At 33.2% G+C, this 21,889-nt stretch overlaps 1 protein-coding gene across 1 annotated transcript in view; it reads left to right on the forward strand.

Annotated features, from left to right (window-relative positions):
- Nucleotides 1–211: 211 nt before the first annotated feature.
- The window catches only part of LOC129223317 (autophagy-related protein 9A-like), a 50,636-nt gene continuing 28,958 nt past the window's right edge, over nucleotides 212–21,889 (forward strand). The window contains exons 1-7 of the mRNA XM_054857884.1: nucleotides 212–314; nucleotides 5,581–5,624; nucleotides 5,952–6,016; nucleotides 8,877–9,020; nucleotides 15,959–16,094; nucleotides 18,876–18,978; nucleotides 20,302–20,398. Coding sequence (XP_054713859.1) covers nucleotides 212–314; nucleotides 5,581–5,624; nucleotides 5,952–6,016; nucleotides 8,877–9,020; nucleotides 15,959–16,094; nucleotides 18,876–18,978; nucleotides 20,302–20,398 — 692 coding nt within the window. The remainder of the gene's footprint in view (nucleotides 315–5,580; nucleotides 5,625–5,951; nucleotides 6,017–8,876; nucleotides 9,021–15,958; nucleotides 16,095–18,875; nucleotides 18,979–20,301; nucleotides 20,399–21,889) is intronic.

The following is a 21,889-nucleotide window of genomic DNA, read 5'->3' on the forward strand; positions in this document are numbered from 1 at the left end:
CATCTGTTGTTTCATCATAGTGCGCATCTGCAAAGAACAATATAGATTTTGTTTAAAGTATCAATAGTAAAGTGTACATTTTTATGCTTTGACTTTAAATTTAGTTTAAAATATTTTTTGCTAAACTGTTTCAGTTTCAAGCTACGTAAAATATTTTTTGCAATTAATATTGAGAAAAATATTTTTTTTCAGATCGTCTGTGGCAAAAATTATGAACTCAAATTTACAAACAAATTACCAGTCCTTAGTGACTGATGAAAACGAGGTTCCACATGAAAGTGTCATATTTCATGTTGCTTCTGAAGGCGGAAAACGTAAGCATTCTTCTTCACTTTAATACTTTTATTAATGTGCAAATTTTATTAATATATTTTTGTTTATTTGACTTGCATAACATGTTGGTTTTATCATTCATTTGTCTGCTCATGCAAAATCTTAAGTTATTTCTTATATTATTATTTCTATTTCTAGTGGTGCTTTGACATTAGTTAACTTTTCTCTGCAGTTCTGGAATTAAGCCCTCAAAAATCACTTATCTCACCTAAAATGTTAAAAATTAGGTTTTCAATTGCACAGTCCATTCCACTGTAAAGGATTGACACTTTTCTAAGCATTCGTAATATTTTTTTGTATTAATTTAATAATGAAATATGAAATTAATAAGAGAAAATTTTAAACACCCTTAGCTAAAGTAGGAAATAACAAGGTCAAAAAAGAACAAATTGCTGATTACTGCATACACGTGTTTCGGGTTACAGGGAACGCCTTTTTCAATGCAAAAAGTAATGAGCTTGTGGTAGAAAAGACATCCGACAAAAGCCAAGAGCAGACAAGCATGCAGCTTAAAAGCTAAAAATAGCAGATTAGCCAAACACCAATGAGAAAATTATAAACCGATAAGGAACCAATAGGAATGCAAACAAAGGCCAAGAGCTCTTCTTATTGGTTCCCTGTAATGCCGAAACACCTGTCTGCAGTAATCTGCAATTTGTGCTTTTTTGACGTTGTTATTTCTTACTTCACTGTTCAGCACAAAGGTATTTATTTACCCTAAGCTACTTGACAAATTGTTCAAAAAATTTTGAATTATGCGTAACTTTCATTTAAAAAAAGTTCTTTTTTTTTGAGCAATCACGATTGCTTATTGTTCTCACTTGACTGTTTTGATGTGCTGTCATTTTATTTTATCGCCAGCACCCTCTGCTGCATCACCGTCGACGGGCTCCTCACGATGCTGCTCCTATAGCGAAAACCGTCTCCAGGTTGCATCCATGTCCTACACACACGCGCATACATACACAATTGCACACACACACATACAAACACATACACCTACACACATACAAAAACACATAAAAACGCTCAAACATATATACACACATGCATATATACAGACACCTACACATACACACACCTACCCACACACTCATGCCTGCACTCAGATACAAACACATATGCCTACACACACATATGCATTCCCCCCCCCCACACACAAACACTCATACATGCAACTACCCACACACTCATACCTGCACACAGACACAAACACACATGCCTGCACACACATACGCATTCCCCCCCCACACACACACACAAACACTCATACACACAACTACCCACACACTCATGCCTGCACACAGACACAAACACATATGCCTGCACACACATACGCATTCCTCCCACACACAAACACTCATACACACAACTACCCACACACTCATACCTGCACACAGACACAAACACATGCCTACACCTAAGCACACACACATACGTAAACACACATGCCTACATACACAGACACTTGTGATTGCGAAAAACATAATTTAAATTCAAGAATTCAAAATTCAAATTATTATTATTATTATTTTTTTTTTTTTGTGGTAATAGAAGTTTTGATCTGGATAGTTGCCATGTTTCAAGAACAATTTAAAACAGACAGTTTATGCTGGAACAAAGCAGTTCAGTCACTTTTAACATGAAAAAAAAAATATTGTGAAATATTTTACAAGGCTGGATGAAATTATTTATTCATCAGAAGAACAGTAATAGAATAACATTCTCAACATATAAATATTTCTACGACAAAATGTTTTAAAAATTAAATATCTTGAGTTTTCTTTGTGTATTTTGAAAGAAAACATATGAAATCATACATAATAAAGTAGTTTACATGGAAGCTCAGTTCGTGTACTTCTTTTCAGTTTTAAGTGGATTTTCGTATGCTGTGGAACCTTGATTTTTGCATATTTGGTTGAACTAGTGATGTAAATTCTGGGGTGGGGTAGAAATTTAAGCATATTGTTTGAAAATTGATACTTCCCAATGGATTTGTAGAAGATATTTTTATGTTTACTTGATTTTTTTTTCTTTTCTTTTTATATACTGTTTTATTTATAGCATGTTCTGTACGGTAAATTTTTAGCAAATAAAGATAGCCTACGAGCCCTAGTGTAATTTCCCAATGTGGCATCAACAAGAACAAATCCAGACATACTTCAAAGAAGGGCAGTTGTTGTTTTAACTAACCTCTTGCTACATGTCTAATTTATATATGCTTGGGAGGGGAGGGGGCTGCCACCATTTTTATCTAAAGCAACTAAAATATAATTTAGCCAAGGAGTGACATGAACCTATTCTTTTCCTTTTCTGTTAAAAGATGTGTTCTAAAATTATGTTTTAGAACTGCAATTTCTTAATAATTCTGTAAGAATGCCTTAAAACCCTAATGTCATTAAAGTTTGTCCAAAATTGGCTTTTTGAATCTTAAATTCTGGAATGAAGGAGAGGGGGGGCTCAGCAGAGCCAAGCACTGCGACCAGAGGTCTATTGTACTAAGAAATTCTGGAAAGATTCCGGGAAGAAGATTCAAAACACTTTCTTTTCCTTATCGTTCTCAAAAATGACCTACACTTGCGTTTTAGAACTTCAATTCGGGAAAATTGCCAGTACAAGGTCCTTCAAGGGAGGAGCGATCACCCCTCCCTTGTATCCAACCTTGGACATCAAGCAATGCATGGTTCAACCAGTTGAATGGGGCCCTGAAGACAGTACTATTTTTTGATCAAGACCAGGCATTGAGCAACCCCTGATGCAGATCCCCCCCCCCCCCCCCCCCCCCCCGAGGTATTGATTTGGAATGGGAACTTGGTGGACTTTGTGACCGCAAACATGTTTAACGTCCCGCAGTCACCATTAATGAACAAGGAGCATCTTCGACCCACTACCATCAAACCTGTAACACTCCCGTTACGAGTCTGCCGCCTTACCAATCACGCCACCACTGAGCAACAATCAAAATTTCATATACCATAATTATGGCACTAATGTCATTGTCATGGAGACTATTTTACAGGGTTCGTACGCTCCTGACAAACTCCTTATAAACTCCTGCTTTTTAAGAAAAGAAAATAAGGGCCCTTAAAACTCCTGAATTTCGCTATTATCTCCTTACTAACTCCTTATCTTTTTATTCCACATGACCTTAAAGATGTTTTTTCTGTCGCCAATCCGATGGGAGTGAATACGTTGTACCTAATTTTACCAAAATTCCGCTATTTATTCGTCTGCTAATACCGAAAATCCGATTTTTTCGTTAGACAAATTTCTTCCCCACATCCAAAATTTTTTTCCAAATTTATGACAATTATGTGGATAGTTATTTGTAAAATAACATCTTGTAAATTTGTTAAAGTACCATTCTAAAGTTTTTTTTGCTTCTATAAATTCTTTTATTTATCCCCCCCCCCCCCTAATTTGAATTTGATTCCGAGGCAGTTCACGTCAAAGAAAATGCAGTAAATGCATATTTTACTATAAATTTAGTATGTTTGTACGTTCAATGTTTTGTATGAAAACAAAAATAATATTAGAGTTGTACATAGTTTTTATGAAATAAGTTTTAAAAAATTCATCTTTAAACGGGAAATTAGTCCTTAAAAAATAAAATGAACTCCTGTCAAACTCCTTAAAAACTCCTTACTTTTGATTTTCAAAGTTGAGTATGAACCCTGTTTTAGACTATTGTCAGCAGATGGCAGCACTTAAGTTCTCAAGATCAGTGACAGGGAGGCAAGGGGGTGGGGGTCATCAGCAACCGCACTTTTTTCATCATTAAAGATCACTTGAATGTTTTTAAGATTTTAATTTGAAAAAAATATTCTGGGGTGATCACTCAACGATAGCTCGAAACGGCATTTTTTAGACTTCGATTTCGAAACATTTCCGGATGAGAACGTACAAACACGCTCTCTCCTTGTATCTTCTAAGAGGACCTAAACTTGTGTTATTATAAGATTCCACCTTCGGAATTTTTCTTGGAAGCGAACCCGCTTCTCCCTTACATCGGTAAAAATATGTAAAATTGCGTTTTTAAACCTCCAATTAAGAAACAAATTTGGAAGTAAGTACTCCATATTTTCCTTTGAGTCACCAAAGGAAGTCTAAAAATGTTGGTTTAAGGTTTTATCAGTTCCAAAAGATTTACTGGGGAGAACCTTTGTAGTCATTCTTTCCTCATTAAGTTATTCAAAAATATCCTAGACTAGCTTTTTTAAAATGATTCAACTCTGCAAAGTTTTCCGGAGAGAACCCTAGAATGCCTAGCCCTCAGTTTGCTAAAGATATCCTAAATTTGCTTTTTTTAAGACACCAGTTGCGGGATTATTTCCAGGAAGTTACTTTTACATCACCAAAAAACGTTTCTTTTGATACTTCACATATGTTACAGGAATAAATGATTTTCGTCACATACATTATTTTATTTTAATGGAGAATAAAATAAATACATAGCCTTCCCGTCAGAAGTTCAGATGCGGTTAAGTCATTATGCATTCGGTAACCATAAGAGTTTTTATTCAACTAAGTAAACGCTTCTAAAAAATTTTGAAAAAAAAATAGAACCGACTTCAAATTTGCTCTAAAAAGTGAAAAATAATTTCATTTTTTAAACATCATCGATAATGCTTTTAAACATAATTTTTGAAGTTGGCGCAAAAACAAAACGTAAAATCCAGTGTAACCATGCTTCGTTCGAAATTTTTTGGGCGGTTTCCGAAGTCCCTTAAATCACCCAAAGATAGCCAAAAGTAAAGTCTTCAGCTTCCAAAAAATTCTTGCCCGGCACCTATAATCCTCTAGTCGCCACCTCTGCTCAAGATGCATAATTGTCCTAAGAATGTGATTTAACCAAAAGTGCCTTTGCCAAATAGGCACTTAAGGGATCTCACATATGCTACATAATCAGGCAACATGGGCACTCACAATTTCTGTAAGTTTGCTAGCACCTTTCAGTTAAATTTACTTACAACTATTGTTTCATTTTTTTATTGTTAAGTAATTATCTAGTAATATTATCCTTAAAATGAAATTTTACTTTATTTCACAAAATTCATGTTGTGTTATCAAAAAAAAAAAAAAAAGGCTCTTGCAAGTGCGAAACAAAATTCTAAATAATTTTTATACATTATTTTTAAATTAGTGAATTATTTTGTTCTTTCTTAGGCTCATACTTCTTCATTTAAGTTTACACAATTTTTTCTGGATTGCTTTCAATTATGGTTTTTTTTTTTTTGTCTTTTGCAGCTCGATGGAATCATGTTGGTGACCTGGATTCCTTTTTTAGGAAAATATCCTTTTTTGTTTGTTCTTTCTTAAACATGTTTTTACCTACAAACAAACCATGTGTGTTAGATATATGTAAAAGGAATTTTTTTTTAAAATCTTTAACAATCTTTTCACGTCTTTTAACACTATGAAATATTAATATTTAAGTAATGTACTGAGTTGTTTATGTTTTTAAAATTTATGTTAAACTAACCATTGGATAGTTAATACCATTCTGCATTATGAAGTCTTAGTTCTATTTTCCTTAAAAATATTGTTTATTAGCTGTTTTCATTTGAATTCAAGTTTTATTCTTTTCCCCATAATCTTACTTTCTTTAACTGTAACACATCTATACCTTTCATCAAAAGCATGGATATATTTGTATTCTACTTGAAGAAAGTATTCGTATAGTGTAAGTTGTGTGTTTTTTATATTGTCTATGTTACACTACATTTACTCAATTCATTTAAAATTTATGAATAATGTAGTTTGCGATTTTGTCGAGTATTCAATAAAATACAATTTTAGTCATACTTATATCTCAGCATTAAAGTGCCTCTGTGTTTTTCCCTTAGCTAATTATTTAATAGGACATTAAAGGTTTTAAAGGAATTATTTATTCTTTTAGTTTATCGATATTCTAATCTAGAGACGTACCGAGTACTCGGTAACTACTCGGTACTCGGCCTACTCGGCCAATTTGCCGAGTACTCGGTACTCGGCCAAATTCTGATCAGATACTCGACCAATACCGAGTAGTTGCAAAAAATTGAATATTGTCCAAGACAGATATTAAAATTTATAAAAAAAGAGCAAGCATTATATTCTGCAATCATTTACAATTAAAATTTATAAGTCAAATTTAAATTTTGAGAATAATGAAGTTTGTAATGCTTCAATGGAATAAATCTTTATTTTAATGTCCCCAAAGTTAACAAAACTTATTTATTAAAAATTACGCAAAAAATGTAAGTATAGAAAATATGGAATTTTTATATTAAAAATGGATTTTTGCTACAAACAAAAATTAGTTATAAAAAATGTAAAAATACCTTTGCTTAAAAAATAAAACAACCTTAAAAGTACAGTGCAGGAACTCTGCAGGCACGTGTTTTGGCATTACAAGGAATTCCTTTTTCAATGCACAAAATGGGGGCTCGTAGATTTAAAGGCATCCGACAAAAGTCGTATTTTTTTGTTGAATGTCTTTACATTCTTTAGCTCACGTGTTATGCACTGAAAAAGACGTTCCTTGTAATGGGGGGGGGGGGGGGGGCAGAAACACGTGTCTGGAGTGTTCCTGCACATTTGTTTTATCTGCTTTTAAAAATTATTTATGTTTGGCAGATTAGAACTATAATTGATTGGTATACAGTGAAACCCCTCCTAACGGACACCCCTCAAAGGCAGACACCCCTCTTATGCGGACAATTTTCAATTCCCCAGTTCCAATGCAAATAACATTATTAAACCCCTGTCCTGCGGACACCTTTATATTGCAGAAAAAAATTTGTACTGTTAGTGTCCGCATTAGAGGGATTTTACTGTAATTTGTTTTAATTCCAACTTGATTAATCATACCTTTTATTTATTTATTTTTTATTTAAAAAATTATTTTTTTGTAAAATTTTTGACACAAACAAAATTGTACATATATAATGCGTAATTAAATTTCAGCAGGAATTTAGTTTTAAAAACTATTATATGGACAAGGAGGTTTATACTACTATTCCAATAAGTTCAAAATTCATCACATGTGTGTCGGTGGTGGTTCTTAAAACATAATTGGTACTTGGAATTCGGCCGAGTAATAAAAGGCCGAGTACTCGGCTACTCGGCCAAAGTGCTACTCGGTACGTCTCTATTCTAATCTTATATTATTAAAAACTGAGCATTATGTGACTATGTATGTATGTCCAAGTTACTTCTCCCGAATGATAGTGAACTGACAATCGAACCAGGTATCGATGGATTCGTAATCTTCCCATCTTTATGTTTGGCTATTTAACATAATCCATCGGTAATAATTAGCGGAGATGACAATTAAAGACTATTATTTATGACATTTAGGTTTCGACATAAAAATTTCGACTTTCCTCCATTCAAATTTTTCAGTGCTTCATCTTAACTTTCTGTCACAATGCTTTTATTAAAATTTGTAGTGTGAAGAAAATCAACAAATGAAAGATCTGTTGCCTTTTATTCTTGAATATGAACAAATAAAATTCTGGCTTTTGTTTTAAACACTTTTCCTGTAATCAGGGGATTTAAAATGGGTCCTTTTTGGTTATTGTTCCACAAAATCTAGCGTAAAATTTTACTGATTTTTTTTTAAAACCTAATAGTCAAACACAGGTCAGTTGACATTACTTTTATTTTCGAGGTAGATTGTGCAAAGCCAGTATTTTATAATGCAGCCAGTATTTTATGTAAAAGCCAGTATTTTATAATGTCTGTTCTTGCTTCTTTTAAGTTAAAAAAAATTTAATTTTTCTCTCTGGAACTTCTGCCAAAAACAAACATTTTGAAAGTATGCTAGCTCCATACAAATGCCTCTGGCGAAAGTTACATGCCTCGTTTAGCATTTCAATCTTTTCGCATTCTGCAAATGCTTCCATAATTTTGAAAGTTAAGAGGTTGGGATGATATGTAATATATTTTTCGAATATTATTTTTTTTCAAATATTTGAATTGTAATTAGTATTGAAAAATTAGAGTATATATACCTTGAAAATTGGTAAATTGGCCACTTTTGTTAAATTTTTGGATATAATCTCCTTTTCAGAGCTTTTAGATGCAATTTTGGATATTGTCCCTTTTTAAATTTCTTTCTTTTTGCTTTCTGAACACTCTCATCCCTGATAGTTATTTAACTTTTTTTTTTTCGCATGAATATATTTATTTTTAGATGAATTTGCAGCAGCTTCATACTTTATACAAGTTTCCAGTATATCATACAAGGCTAATCTAAATTTTGATGTCATTACCCTTTTAATACTGAGAAAAAAAAAAAAAAAGAACAGTGTTAATGAATTAATATGCTGCATTATATATATATATTTTTTCAATTATAATCAAATTGATGACTCAAGTGATTAAAATGCTGTCAACTCAGAGCAGCACTAAGACATCAAATCCCAGCAATAAGACTAAGATATCCTACTGTTGCTCTGGGGCGAGAATGTATGATTTTGTAATCTCAAAATGAGTCGGCATGAAACTGTTTTGTATGTGAATGTATAATGTTCTAATGTACTTCTGTTGTGTTGTAGGTTCTTCGTCCTAATTTTCTATGGTGTTTTGTACTTTTCCAAGTGCATTTATTTCAACTTTGACGAACCATCTTCACCCCTTTATAACAAGACAGATATTCACCTCAGTGATTTATTCATCCCACCCTTCACATGTGCAGCAAAGTGAGCAACCCTTTTCAAACTTTTTCTTTGTGATAAATATGCAGTAGCATACCTGCCAAGCCTTCCGGATTTCCCGGAAGTTTTACGGATTTTTATGTCCATTTCCGTTTTTCTGGTTATGAGCAAAATCTTCCGGATTTTTCACGTTTTGTAGGAAAAAAATAGTATCTCGCCAATTTTGGCGCTAACGATTCTTTTGTGGAATGCGGCACCGTGTTTTAGGCCAAGTAGCCAAGGAAAGGTTGCCGTAGGAGAATGGCACGAGAAGAAGTGAGGCAAGATTATGACGTCACGGAGTGATACAGCGCATGACTTCATCGGGATCCAATCAAAGCAAGCGTCGCGCCTGGCAACTAGGGGCACAATTTCGGCGCCGATTATCTTCTCGTTCTCTCAGTTCGAGCTGTTTTTGCTTTGTTCTTTTTTTAAAATGAGTACCAAATGTTATTTCCAAACTTTTAAAGAAAGCAATAAAAGTAATATTTACTAAACGAAAGTAAGTTCAATTAATTTGAAATTCATAACTAATATATTGTTAGATGAAAAGAGGATAGATGTCCTGTTTGATTTTATTTTGCGTTAAAATCTTGTGGATAAAAATCAAAAAATCTTCCGGATTTTTTTTCTCGGAGGTTGGCAGGTATGCAGTAGTGAATATGTGATAAATATGTAGACGTTACGTTTCACGGAAATGCCCTGTCAATCGAAAACGGGTGAATTTAGACTAATACTAGTGCTAAAATAGGGGTTTCGCTCATAGGCGCCCATATGTAAAATTGTAAGGGTGGGGGCTCAGATATTTTAACCATGGTTTAGCAGGATATTTTTGTCGTGGAAGCTGATTTCAGGACAGATTAGAGTCATTAAAATTTGACATTTTTAAGAACTTATTCATTAATGGCTGGGGAAGAAATGTTTTTACATTTTTGAAAAGAAAAAAGTTCTAAAAGAAAGGAAGTTCTAATTTCTAAGGGGGAGGTTTGGAGCACCCCCCTTGCCTCCTATATAGGCGCCTTTGGTTTGACTCTGTAGATAACAAAATACTTCTTTCTAGTGATGACTAATTGTATAATAAGTTTAATGTGTACTTATATCGACTTTTATGCACAACATGTATAAAGAAAAGATAAATTAATTTAGTGTTCTGTTTGTAAAGAGAAGCTGGCTATGAGTCTTTGGCAGTCATTAAGAATTTTTCTCTATAAATCTTTGCAGAGCATTAACGCATCCATGATCACTTGACGTCATTTCCATGATAGAATCTTCCTTCACCAACAAATCAGAAAGATCATTTCTATTGTCTAGGAATGGCTCCAAATGTTCAATGTGAACGTTTTTGGTTGTGTGCCACTGATATCGATACCCTCGTTGGGTTTGTCCTCCTCTGTCACTCCTAAAAGCTCTTCTTCCAGTGAGCTCTGAACTGCGTGGGTTTTATGACTTTACTTCTGGAAAGAGCTCTGGAACCAATTGCATAAAATGCCTCCAGAGGCCCGAACTCGATTATTAGCACGCCAAAATGCAGTTGATTACGTGTAATCTGCAATGTTTAGGAGTTTGGATATCGAAAGAGGGGAAAATTTTGTCTGTTTGCATTGCCGCATCTGCGTAAAACCAAAACTCATCTGCGTAAAATAAAATAAATGTGTCAAATTTTAAACCGCGTAAAATAAACCCGCATAAAACGAGGGTCTACTATATTCTTATTTGGATAAATACCAGTGAAATGAATTTTCAAAATGACTAATTTTTTACTTTACACAATATAAAAATATATTGTGTAATGCAATATGATTGCACAGCTTTAAACTATCGTTTTAGCAGCATGGATTCTTAAAAGGCTTTGCAGAAGATCATACACGATAAATAAGTGAATCTGAAAATCTACTTTGAAGATTTTTCTTGTTCTTTTTCTTTGTTTGATACAAATTGTCTCTTAGTACTGCATTGTGGGAATTATAAAGACAAGTTGTTGATGCATTTTTTAATTTTACATTTTATTCTGCTGCCAGTAATCCTTTCAAACTCTTTCTTAGATGTGAAGAAATTTTTTGTCTCCTCGGAAAAAATATTCATTTAAAGAACTATCAAAAAAGGGAGGGGAAAAAAAGAAACATTTTTCATTTATGAAGAATCAGACAATATCATGTTCATCTGGCCAAAACTCTTTAACTTCTTCAAAATTCTCCCATGATATGTTCTTTAGTTTAATTTTTAATTGCAAGATTTGATGTAAAAAAAATAATAAACTATTATACAGAATACTTCAAAAAGATCTGTACAATTAATGACTTTGATTTGAGAAAAAAATGATAGATCTACAAACCAAAGGCATGCTAAAAAATCCCAGGATAGAAGTGTCATTACTTTCTTCTATATCTAATATATAGAAGAAAGTATTGGATTTGTAAAAAATTTTCGAATTTCGAATTTTGACGGATTCGAACGTTTTGAGGTGTGCCGAGTCCATTTCGGCTATTTTTGGAAAATGTCTGTCTGTCTGTGTGTATGTGTGTGTGTATGTGTGTGTGTATGTGTGTCACGTCTGTGTGTGACCAGTTTTTTGTGGCCGCTCTACAGCAAAAACTACCGCATGAAATTGAACGAAATTTGGTACACATATGTGCCCCTATGTGAACTTGTGCCCATTGGTTTTTGGCACGAATTCCTCCAAGGGGGGTGGAGCAATGGGACGTTTTTTGAGTTACGCGTAATTGCTATTCCTCAAGAAGTAACTGGCGGAATCAAACAAAATTTGGTCCATATGTTGCCATTAACAGGAACAGGTGCTGATTCAATTTTGGTGTCAATACCTCAAATGGGGGTTGAGCTATAGAACGTTTTTTGCCGTCAATTGTGACTGCTGTATCTCAGGAAATAATGAACAGAATGAAAAAAAAATTTATCGCAAGTAGTCCTTAGTGGGTATAAGAACTGATTTTATTTTGGTGTCAATAGCTAAAAAGGGGGTAGCGCAATCGCCCGTTCTTTTTTTCCATTGTGAGTGCCCTATCTCAGGAAGTAATGCTACGTTCTGGTTGAAATTTGGAATATATGTGAATCCATGAGTAAACAGGCTTTGGTTCAATTTTGACGCTAATCGCTCCAAGAGGTATTGATTTTTTTTTTTTTGCGAATAAAAATAGCTTTATTAATACAACAATAAGAAAGATAAATCGTAATAGATGGTCGTCTGCTTATTTCTCACGATTTTAATTGAATGGAAGTGATCGGAAATATTATCTCAATGACTTAAAATTTTTAACTGTTGCCATCTCATGTTTATTAACAAATAAAATATTTGTAATTGATTCAAGCAAGGCTTTTAAAATAACTTTCAATTTTCGCTCTTTGCTTTGCTTTTGCAATGATTCAGACATTGGGATGGTCGTCAAGTTTTTGCATGTGTAATTTTGTTTTTGTTGGGAATATTGCTTCCTAGTCAAGCATGGGGGGGGGGGAGATCAGAAAAAAAAGAAAAATATAGAAGAAAGTTTCGTGATGGCCACAACATACTAGTTTTTGCATTGTTTTTACTTCCTTTTACAAAGAAGGAAGTATTGTATTCGCGAAAAAATTCTCACTCAAAAATCGACTTTAATTTCCATTTTTCTCAACCCCGAATAAATGTTAAGTTTTTCTTCGACTCGATCACACATGGAAAAGTGCCTCAGAACGTATAGACATGTGAAATGTCCATTTTGACGATTCCCGAGTTAGTTACAACGAGTTTTCTTGTGAGTCTGTATGTACGTATGTGTGTATGTGCTTATGTATGGCGCATAACTCAAGAATGGTATGTCCTAGAAAGTTGAAATTTGGTACGTAGACTCCTAGTGGGGTCTAGTTGTGCACCTCTCCTCTTGGTTGCACTCGGGTATTTCTAAGGAGGTCTTTTGCCCCATTTTTGGGGGGAAATCATTGTTAATTTCGATGTAAACTCAAGTGGTGTTACAATTTGGCGGACACTTGGCGATATATCGGCAGTCTTTTGGTCGCCAAGTTTTGTCGCCAACTTGTCGACAAATTTGGCTTTTTTTTTTAAAATCTGGTTTCAATTTGGCCAATGTTGGTGATATTTAAAGAGTAAACTATTGAATCACATTAAAATTGCCAATGATGGGAAAATGACACTAAATTGGAGTTAAAGGAAGTCATGTGAGGCACACTGAATTCAGTATTTTTAGCAAAATACTGTGTGCAGAAAAAAAGAAAGGGCATTGGAAGCTAAATTCAACATGTTCCAGTTAGTTTCATGCATCCATTTAAAGTAGTCCGCTATATAGATACAAAAATACGTGGGAGAGCTTTCAGGTGTAGTGCAATACAGGGTGTCCCAAAAGGTCGTTTACAAACTTAACATGCTGGTCTGTCATATCATGATGAACAAGCTTTACATAGTAACATAAGTTCGAAAATACAATGCTGGCACACTACATACACACAAAGTCAGACACTAAAGGATGCACAACATGTCGCATATTTATTACACAAAGACGATGTTACGCAACATTTTAGTTTTCAAGGAAGGCTTATAGCTGTTGTTGAAATTTGCTGCCTTTAGTTGTCATACACACGTCGCAACGACAGAGTACCGACCGTTGTAATAACGATCCATTCGGACAAGATTTCACCGATCGCTGCGTTGTCGTTGTAACGTGATTATGAGAGCTGACGGGACGGAAATTTTATCAACTACTTTAAGCTTTCCTTAAAAATTAAAATGTTGTGCAAAACTGTCTTTTTGTAATAGATATGCGATATGTTGTGCATCTGTTAGTGTCTGACTTTGTGTGCATGTAGTGCGCCAGCATTGCGTTTGGGAACACATGTTCCTATGTAAATCTTGTTCATCATGATATGACAGACCAGCATGTTAAGTTTGTAAACGACCTTTTGGGACACCCTGTATATTAACAGTGTTGTGTTAGGTCACACAGCCATGCCATTTCAGTATTTTTCATCCTGTTTGGATCACATGTCGTAATTTAGAAAGGATTAGTAATGTTAGACAAGTTCTACTTAATTGACTACTGCTTTGAAAAATATAAAAAACATATCTGCTTTATTTTTTTACCCAACTGTGCATGCGCGATGTAAAGGAGGGTAATGTCTTTATCGGTCTATGTATGTATGTCCGTTTCTATGTGGCATTCTAGAGGCTAAACGCCTTGGCCAATTCTTACGTCAATCAATTTGTCTTAACCTTACGAGTGTCACTAAACACATGACAGTAATTAAAAGTACCATTTCAAAAACCGGTTGCCATTTTGTCAGTTCGGGATCGGTGCACATTGAGTGTCGCACGCTACCTGCAAATGACAAATGCAGGTAGTTTTCGCTGCCTGAATTTTTTTGTTAACTAAGTCTACTAATTGGGGTCTCAATGGCCGTGGTCTAAGCGATTGCTTCTCCCACTTGAGGCGGTGAGTCAAGACACCCTCGCTCTGGATGTACTTTCCACTCTTTCTGATGTAAATTCTTTCATGTGTTCTTTATATGTATTCTGTACTGCAATAAAAATATATATCATGCGTAACGAAGGCAAGACACTCAGATTGTAGTCCTCATCAAAATAAACCCGTGCAATAAGCACCAAAAGAAAGAAAGTCTACTAATTCGATTTTCATCTCCAACATGCTGCATTTGTTTTTGCCTTGACTCAAGGGACTATGTTTCGCGACGTGTACTTTCTCGACAGGCTTTTTTAGTTTTGCAAGAAAGATTTGACTGATGGGGGGGGGGGGGGCGTTCCCGATTTTTCGTCATCATTATACAGGCTTTTTATATAACTGTGCTGTTGTTGACTTGAGTTCGACATTTTTGTCGAAGGTCAAGCACATGTAGCTTTAAGCCGAGTTAGATCCCTAGAGGGACTAATTATCAAAAGTTTAGACCACCGCAAGTTACTTAATAAATCTCACGATACAAGCAAACTCTCTCAATGAATTGACAAGGTTGAGAAATGTACCGTCTTATAATCATAATAACTAAGTCAATGAAAGCTAACTAAAAAGTGTAAAATAAAAAATTATTAAATAAAAACAAACTCGACTGCGTAAAAAACAAAAAAACTAAAAAGGAAAATGTACAAGCCCAGTAGTTTAGAATGTATTAAGTACTACTGAATAACTGCACCATTGAAATAGTTTTATATTCGTACACACATAAGACATATCATAAATTCAGAAACAGAATAGAAGGATCAACAGTCGGGGCCCATTCAAATTTTACGGGGTTCCTTGAATCAGAAAAGAATGGGCCCCGACTGTTGATCCTTCTATTCTGCTTTTGAATTTATGATTTGTCTTATCTGTGTACGGCTATAAAACTATTTCAACGGTGTAGTTATTCAGTAGTACTTAATACATTCTAAACTACTGGGCTTGCACATTTTCTTTTTTAGTTTTTTTGGTTTTTACGCAGTCAGATTTTTTGTTTTTATTTAATATTTTTTTTATCAACTAAACTACTGAACACTGCTGCTCAAGTTTCTCAGGATTTTTACTCTTATAAAATTGTGTTATTGGTGTTCAACAAAATGTTAAGAATTATCTAAGTGCTGAAAATATTGCTAACTTAATTTCTTAAAAAATTCGGTTATACTAATTCTAATTATGATAGTTAAAATGTGCTGTGACATTGAACAATGTACTTAATGGACATTGAAAAACATTATAATGTTTTACTTTTAAGTTACATGTGAAAACTGTTCATAATTTGCTATGAATATGTCATTCAATGAAAACTAGCAATGCCAAACCAGGAAAAATTTGGAATTATCTTGTCCAAATGATATTTTTCTGTTAATTTTTTTTCATAAAATTGTTTATTTAAACAAAGTGGCTTAAGAGAATAAATATTTGAATATAATCATAGCAAAATAACAACAACAAACTATATTCGTGATATGGACTAAAGAATTGTTTCTTTTTCAGTTGTAGTGGCTGGGGATGGCTGTTTATGGTAGTTGGTGTATTGCTGGTTGTGTATAAATTATATAGATTAATATGTACAGCTTATTCTTATAAGGAAATTGAGCAATTTTATGATTCTGCTATGAAAATATCAAAGGTATGTACTTTTTCATCAAGCAAATGTATTTTTTGTGCTTGTTTTATATTAGAACCGGAATACATAGATTATTTGTTCATACATGTAGTTGATAAAGACCATATTAATTTTAGAAAAATGTTTTAAGACATTGATGCAACCGGGAGTTTATCAGAACTCCATGCAGTTAGTTAGCTTACATATTTTAAAGTGCCAATCACCATATTTGCAATACAAATTATATTATTTACAGCAGTGTTTCTCAACCTTTTTTACTTTGCGGCATACTTAAGAAATTTCTATATCAACAGGGCACACTGAACTTAATTTTGCAATGGTAATATAGAAATTTTTTTATTTATCAGTGGTAAAAGACGGGGGAGGGGGGAGACTTTTCTCATATGAATAAAATATTTATAACAATCGTAGTGTATTTAAATTTATTTAAAAAGCAGAAATATTTTGCATATAGGGGCATTCCAAGGTATTTTTGACATTTATGTAGAGTCCGTAACGTGACCTTTTTTGCCATAACTTTTTAATTTACTGTTTGATTAGCATATTATTTTATTTTGATCTTTTCCTACCAACACACCAGCTAATATTAAAGTAATTTGCAAATCAAACGGTAAATTAAAAAGTTATGGCAAAAAAAGGTCACGTTACGGACTCTACATAATGTCAAAAATACCGTGGAATGCCCCTATATTGAGGCTGGTAATGAACAACAAAACTATAGCTATTTACAGAAAATTATGCTTCATATGATTCAAAGCATTTCTGTCAAATATGTCATAAAATTGCACACTGCTGTTAAAGAATTTATCAAATAATGTTTCCAGAAAGAAGCAAGCAAGAAATTAAAACCAAGCATCTAACTTCCGTTTGACACTAATTTTTGCAAAGACGTTTGATGTTCGGCTCTATGCTGGAAAGAGCTAGACAAAGTTCTTAATCCCGGCTCTCTAGAGATGATCTCTTACTGTTTTTTTATAAGTGCGAGGGCTGAGAGGCTGAGTTTGCAAAGATATGTAGTTGAAAATGGTAGCAGTACATCGATAGCAAGACAAGAGATACTGGGATACTCATTTTTAACCAGCAACCAAAATTCATCCAAAAACACTTTGTTCAACTTAAGTTTAAGAGTACGGTCGCTTTTGAGGTTCAGAAATTCTTCTCGCCCCTTCAAAGAAAGGTCTTTAACTGATGCATCCGCAGTTGAAGAAAATGGATCGCGAATCTAGTCACACTGTTCCATGTTACTATTCTGGAAATAGTGCTTAAACTTGTCCTGAAGTATGACTAAATGTTCTGAGACCACATTCAGCAGCTTTTCTTCCGTTCCATTTTCTTCACATACCATGTTGACGATCCGTTTGAACATGTCCAATGAACCACGAACTACTTCTTCTCTCCACAGCTGAATTTTTGATTTGAACCCGTATGGCTTGTAACCCAAATTCTCTCCTTGTCCTTGCATTTTCCGATTCCATTCGTCAAGGATTTCAAAAATGTCAGCCATGTACTCTAGTTTTGCCAACCAATATTTGTCTTGCAACAAACTAGCGTACTGCATCTCGTTTTTTTAAAGTCAAAAACTCTCATACCTCATCGCTCAACTCGAAAATTCTTGATAGTGCCTCACCACGTGAAAGCCAGCGAATCTCTAAGAAGTAGGAGGGAGTGGTGATCAGCCCCTATTTCTTCACAAAGTACGAAGAAAAGGCGAGAATTACGCGGCCTCTAGTTTATGAAATTCACGATTTTCACGACTTCAGCCAAAGCTGACTTTAGCTCATCTCTATCATCCCTGGTAAGTTCTGCCGTGAGAGCTTCACGATGGAGGAAACAGTGTATGGTTTTCATTTCTATTTTACTAAGTCTCGGAACCGAGTTTTGAGAAACTACGATAAAAGGAAATTAGTATCGGAACTGGAAAAGATCAAAAACAAAAGCTAAAGCTGGGGCCAAGGGCGCCAATATGCAAAATTTTGAGGTGGGGATCAGATATTTTCCCTATGGTTTAGCAGGATATTTTCCCCATAGAAACGGATTTCAGTACAGATTAGAGTTATTCAACTTTGACATTTTTAATAACTTATTCATTAATTGTTGGACAAGAAATGTTTTTACATTTTTGCGAAGAAAAAAGTACTGAAAGCAAGGAAGTTATAATTTTAAAAGACTTGAGTCCCCACTTGCCCCCCCTCCCATATGGGCACCCTTAGCTGGGGCTAAAATTCCTGAAAGAGGGGACATACTCACGTTGCAAAAGATTTAGATACAATTCTATATCATTAGTTGATTTTGTGGAAATTAAAATTTGTTTTCAAAAACTGAAAGTAATAGGATCACAAGAAGTTTAAAAGAGGTGGGGCAGAAAATCCCGCCTTTCTCCTTACTTGGGTATATATTATTGCACATGATCGACAGGGTGAATTGAGAAGTTACAGAACGATACAAACGCTATTCTGTCGTAACTTTAAAATAAAATACGTCAAGGCTCTTTTTTTATAATTTTGTTATGTGTTTTTAAATGTTTTGTTGTTATTATTATTGTTACAGTGAAATCCCGATAGACCAAATGCTAAAACAACGAAATCTCCATTTCAGCGAAAAAAAATTTCAGTTCCGATTTTATTTTTATTACATTGCTTAAATTCCTTTAAAAAGAAATTTCTGTTACAACCGACAAAATTTGCTGTCCTCTTGTAACGGTATGGCACTGTATTTTTTTTTAAATTATTTTGTAGAATTTGTGCTTATTTCTTGTGTTTGACATCTTGTTGTCTTTTTGTTCAGGCGGATATCAACAACGTAACTTGGCACGAAGTGCAGTGCAGGCTACGAGAAGTTCAGCATGAACAACAGTTATGTGTTCATAAATCTGACCTCACAGAATTGGGTAAGTTTTTGTTATTTATTCTTTTTAATTTAACCTTTAAACAGCGTTTCTCTCTCTCCCTTTTAAACAATTTTTAAATAAATTTCAGATAAGTATGGTTTGTGGTTGAAGAACTGTTATGCACTAATGGGCTTAAACTGAAGAAAAAAAAAGTACTTGTACTCTAAAATAACACAGATTGTCAATAAACTTTAAGTATTTTACTTTTTAAGAAGTAAATTTGTATGCTTCATAGAAAAGCAAGAAGTAGTCATTCTCAAGAGAACAGAATTGAACAAAATATGCACGTAACAAATGGCGAAAAGAAGAAATCAATTTTTATTTTCTGTTGACACTGAAGCTATTATTTAAAACTTTAAATTTGTTTTAATAGCAATTATTCGTAATAGCAGAGCTTCATTTTTGTTTTCGTGGTATTCTTAAAGATTAAATTGGATATTTTGTGAAACGGAAACATGAGGCATTTAAAGATTAAATTCATGTTAGCTTTTGAGTAAAAACCTAAACTGTAATATATGAATGTAGTAATTGTACAGGAAAGCTTCCTTAATTCTCATCATTGTTGAGATAGCAGAGCTTCATTTTTGTTTTCATGGTATTCTTAAAGACTAAATTGGGTATTTTGTGAAACGGAAACATGAGGCATTTAAAGATTAAATTCATGTTAGCTTTTGAGTAAAAACCTAAACTGTAATATATGAATGTAGTAATTGTACTGGAAAGCTTCCTTAATTCTCATCATTGTTGAGGCAGATGGCTTTTAGTTTTGTGATTAGCAATTATTTTTACAGAACTTTAATTTTGGGGCACTAAAAATTTTTCTCATGCAATTTTTTTCCTTGCGTCATAAATATTGTATGTTTGTATATCACTTTGAATTATTTTCATGTTCTACAAATATAAAGTCAAAACATAATTCCGTTTAACTATGCTTTAATTAAATTTGATAAGACAAGAGCTGCATCTAGTTATTCTTACTTGCAAACTTTTCTAAAAGCTATTTTTTTTTTCATATTAATATTATAGTTTTTTAAAAGATACATTGTGTAAGTTTTTAGTTCAAGAGAATGGATATTTGCTGCTTATGTAAATGCACTTTTCATTAAACTTACTTCCGAAACTAACTGTACATTTAGTCTCAAGAAGCTGGCAGTTTTCTCAAATGTTCATGCAATATCATGAAATAGTTTATTTATTTATTTATTTATTTTTGATGTTCCTATGGAAAAAAAAGTGAAATGAAGGGTAGAGAGTTAAAATTTCTTAAAATGGTTAAAATTTTCATAATGTAAAAGAAGAAAAATAACTTTTATTTTTTTCCAGATATTTATCATCGTATATTAAGGCATAAGAACTACATGGTAGCTATGGTAAATAAAAATATACTGCCCTTGAAGCACAACACTAGGTTTGGAGAGTGGTAAGTATAGAGCAAGTGGTGTTGAATTACCAACTATCTAAAATTTTAGATAGTTGGTAATTCAACACCAAAATAGTTTTAAAAAGATAGTTTAAAAAAATTTTAGATAGTTTTAAATAGTTTTAAAAAAAGTTTTAGATAGTTTTAAAAAAACTATCTGAAAATTTTAAGTAGTTTTATTTTAAATAAGTGCAACTGAACTTATTTAAAATAAAACTACTTAAAATTGTACCATTTGATTAACTGGTGAGCTTTAAATAATATATTGCTAAAGAAATGTACTTCAATTCAGTCTTGTTTCATTACTTAAATGAATTTAAGCCTTTCAAAATGATGCAAAAGCAATTTTTTGTGCATGTTTTCTTATTAGATTTAATGTGCGTTGATATAATGAATTCCACACATTTTTGTCGTAGAATCTTTATTTGTTCTTTAAGTTTTTGAAAAGTAAAGTCTGTCAAAAAATTCAACCCTTGGTGCATGCTTTTGTATTAGTTAACATACAATTTTTTTGCTTTTTTTAAATTATAAAGCAAAAGCTATGTAAGTATATAATTTTTTTCGTTAGCTGACTAAAGTACATTATTTAGCTACCAAAATCAGGCATCAGAAAAAAATGTTTGTTTCAATTGAAGATGAAACAATAAGCTTGTGCTGCTGTGTGGGGAACTGAATTTGAGTACCGCTGTTAGAAATCTGAATTGTAATTTATTAGAGATAGTGTGTGAAACATGCAGTTTTAGGTGTTCTCAAACTTTCTTTACAGCATGCATGTACCTCATATTAAACAAATTGCCTTTTATTTTAGATGCTCGCTGTTGAGTGTGCCAACTTTGTGCCACTTTTCAGTGATTTTTTGACATATTTTTATTACTATTTGATAAAACAGGATAGGGATTTCATCCAATATAACTACCCTACTCAAAAAAATAATGCCGAGGCTGAAAAAAAAATATAGTTGATAAGGTGGAAGGGCCAGATTTTTTTTTTTTTTTTTTGTGTGTGTGTGTGGCACTTTGTTGTGTACATGAGTGCATCAGCTTTGTGACACTGAGAAAGCATAGATGCAAAAGACTATGTTGATTTATTAACAGCTGCCTAAGTTTTTGTTTATAAAAATACATGTATTATTTAACCTGAATTTAATTGGAACATTTCTTTGAAGGTATTGAATATTATGACAATAGAGAAAAAATAAATGAATGTAAAATTTTTTTTGTGAAATGTGTTTGTAATGAAAGTAATATATATATATATATATATATATATATATATATATATATATATATATATATAATACTAATAATAAAAGTGAAAAATATTGAAAAGACCACACCAAAAGCCCAGAAATGCGCAACGCAGCAAAACTAAAAAGCCAAGTAAATATAAAATCAAGCAAACAGAATTTCATTTCAAACACCAAACAAATTATAAATAATTAATGATGATATAAAGGAAAACCGCAAACAGCTATCAAGCAGGAAAAGACAA

This window comes from Uloborus diversus, chromosome 5 (assembly GCF_026930045.1).
Source record: "Uloborus diversus isolate 005 chromosome 5, Udiv.v.3.1, whole genome shotgun sequence".
Taxonomy (NCBI): Eukaryota; Metazoa; Arthropoda; class Arachnida; order Araneae; family Uloboridae; genus Uloborus; species Uloborus diversus.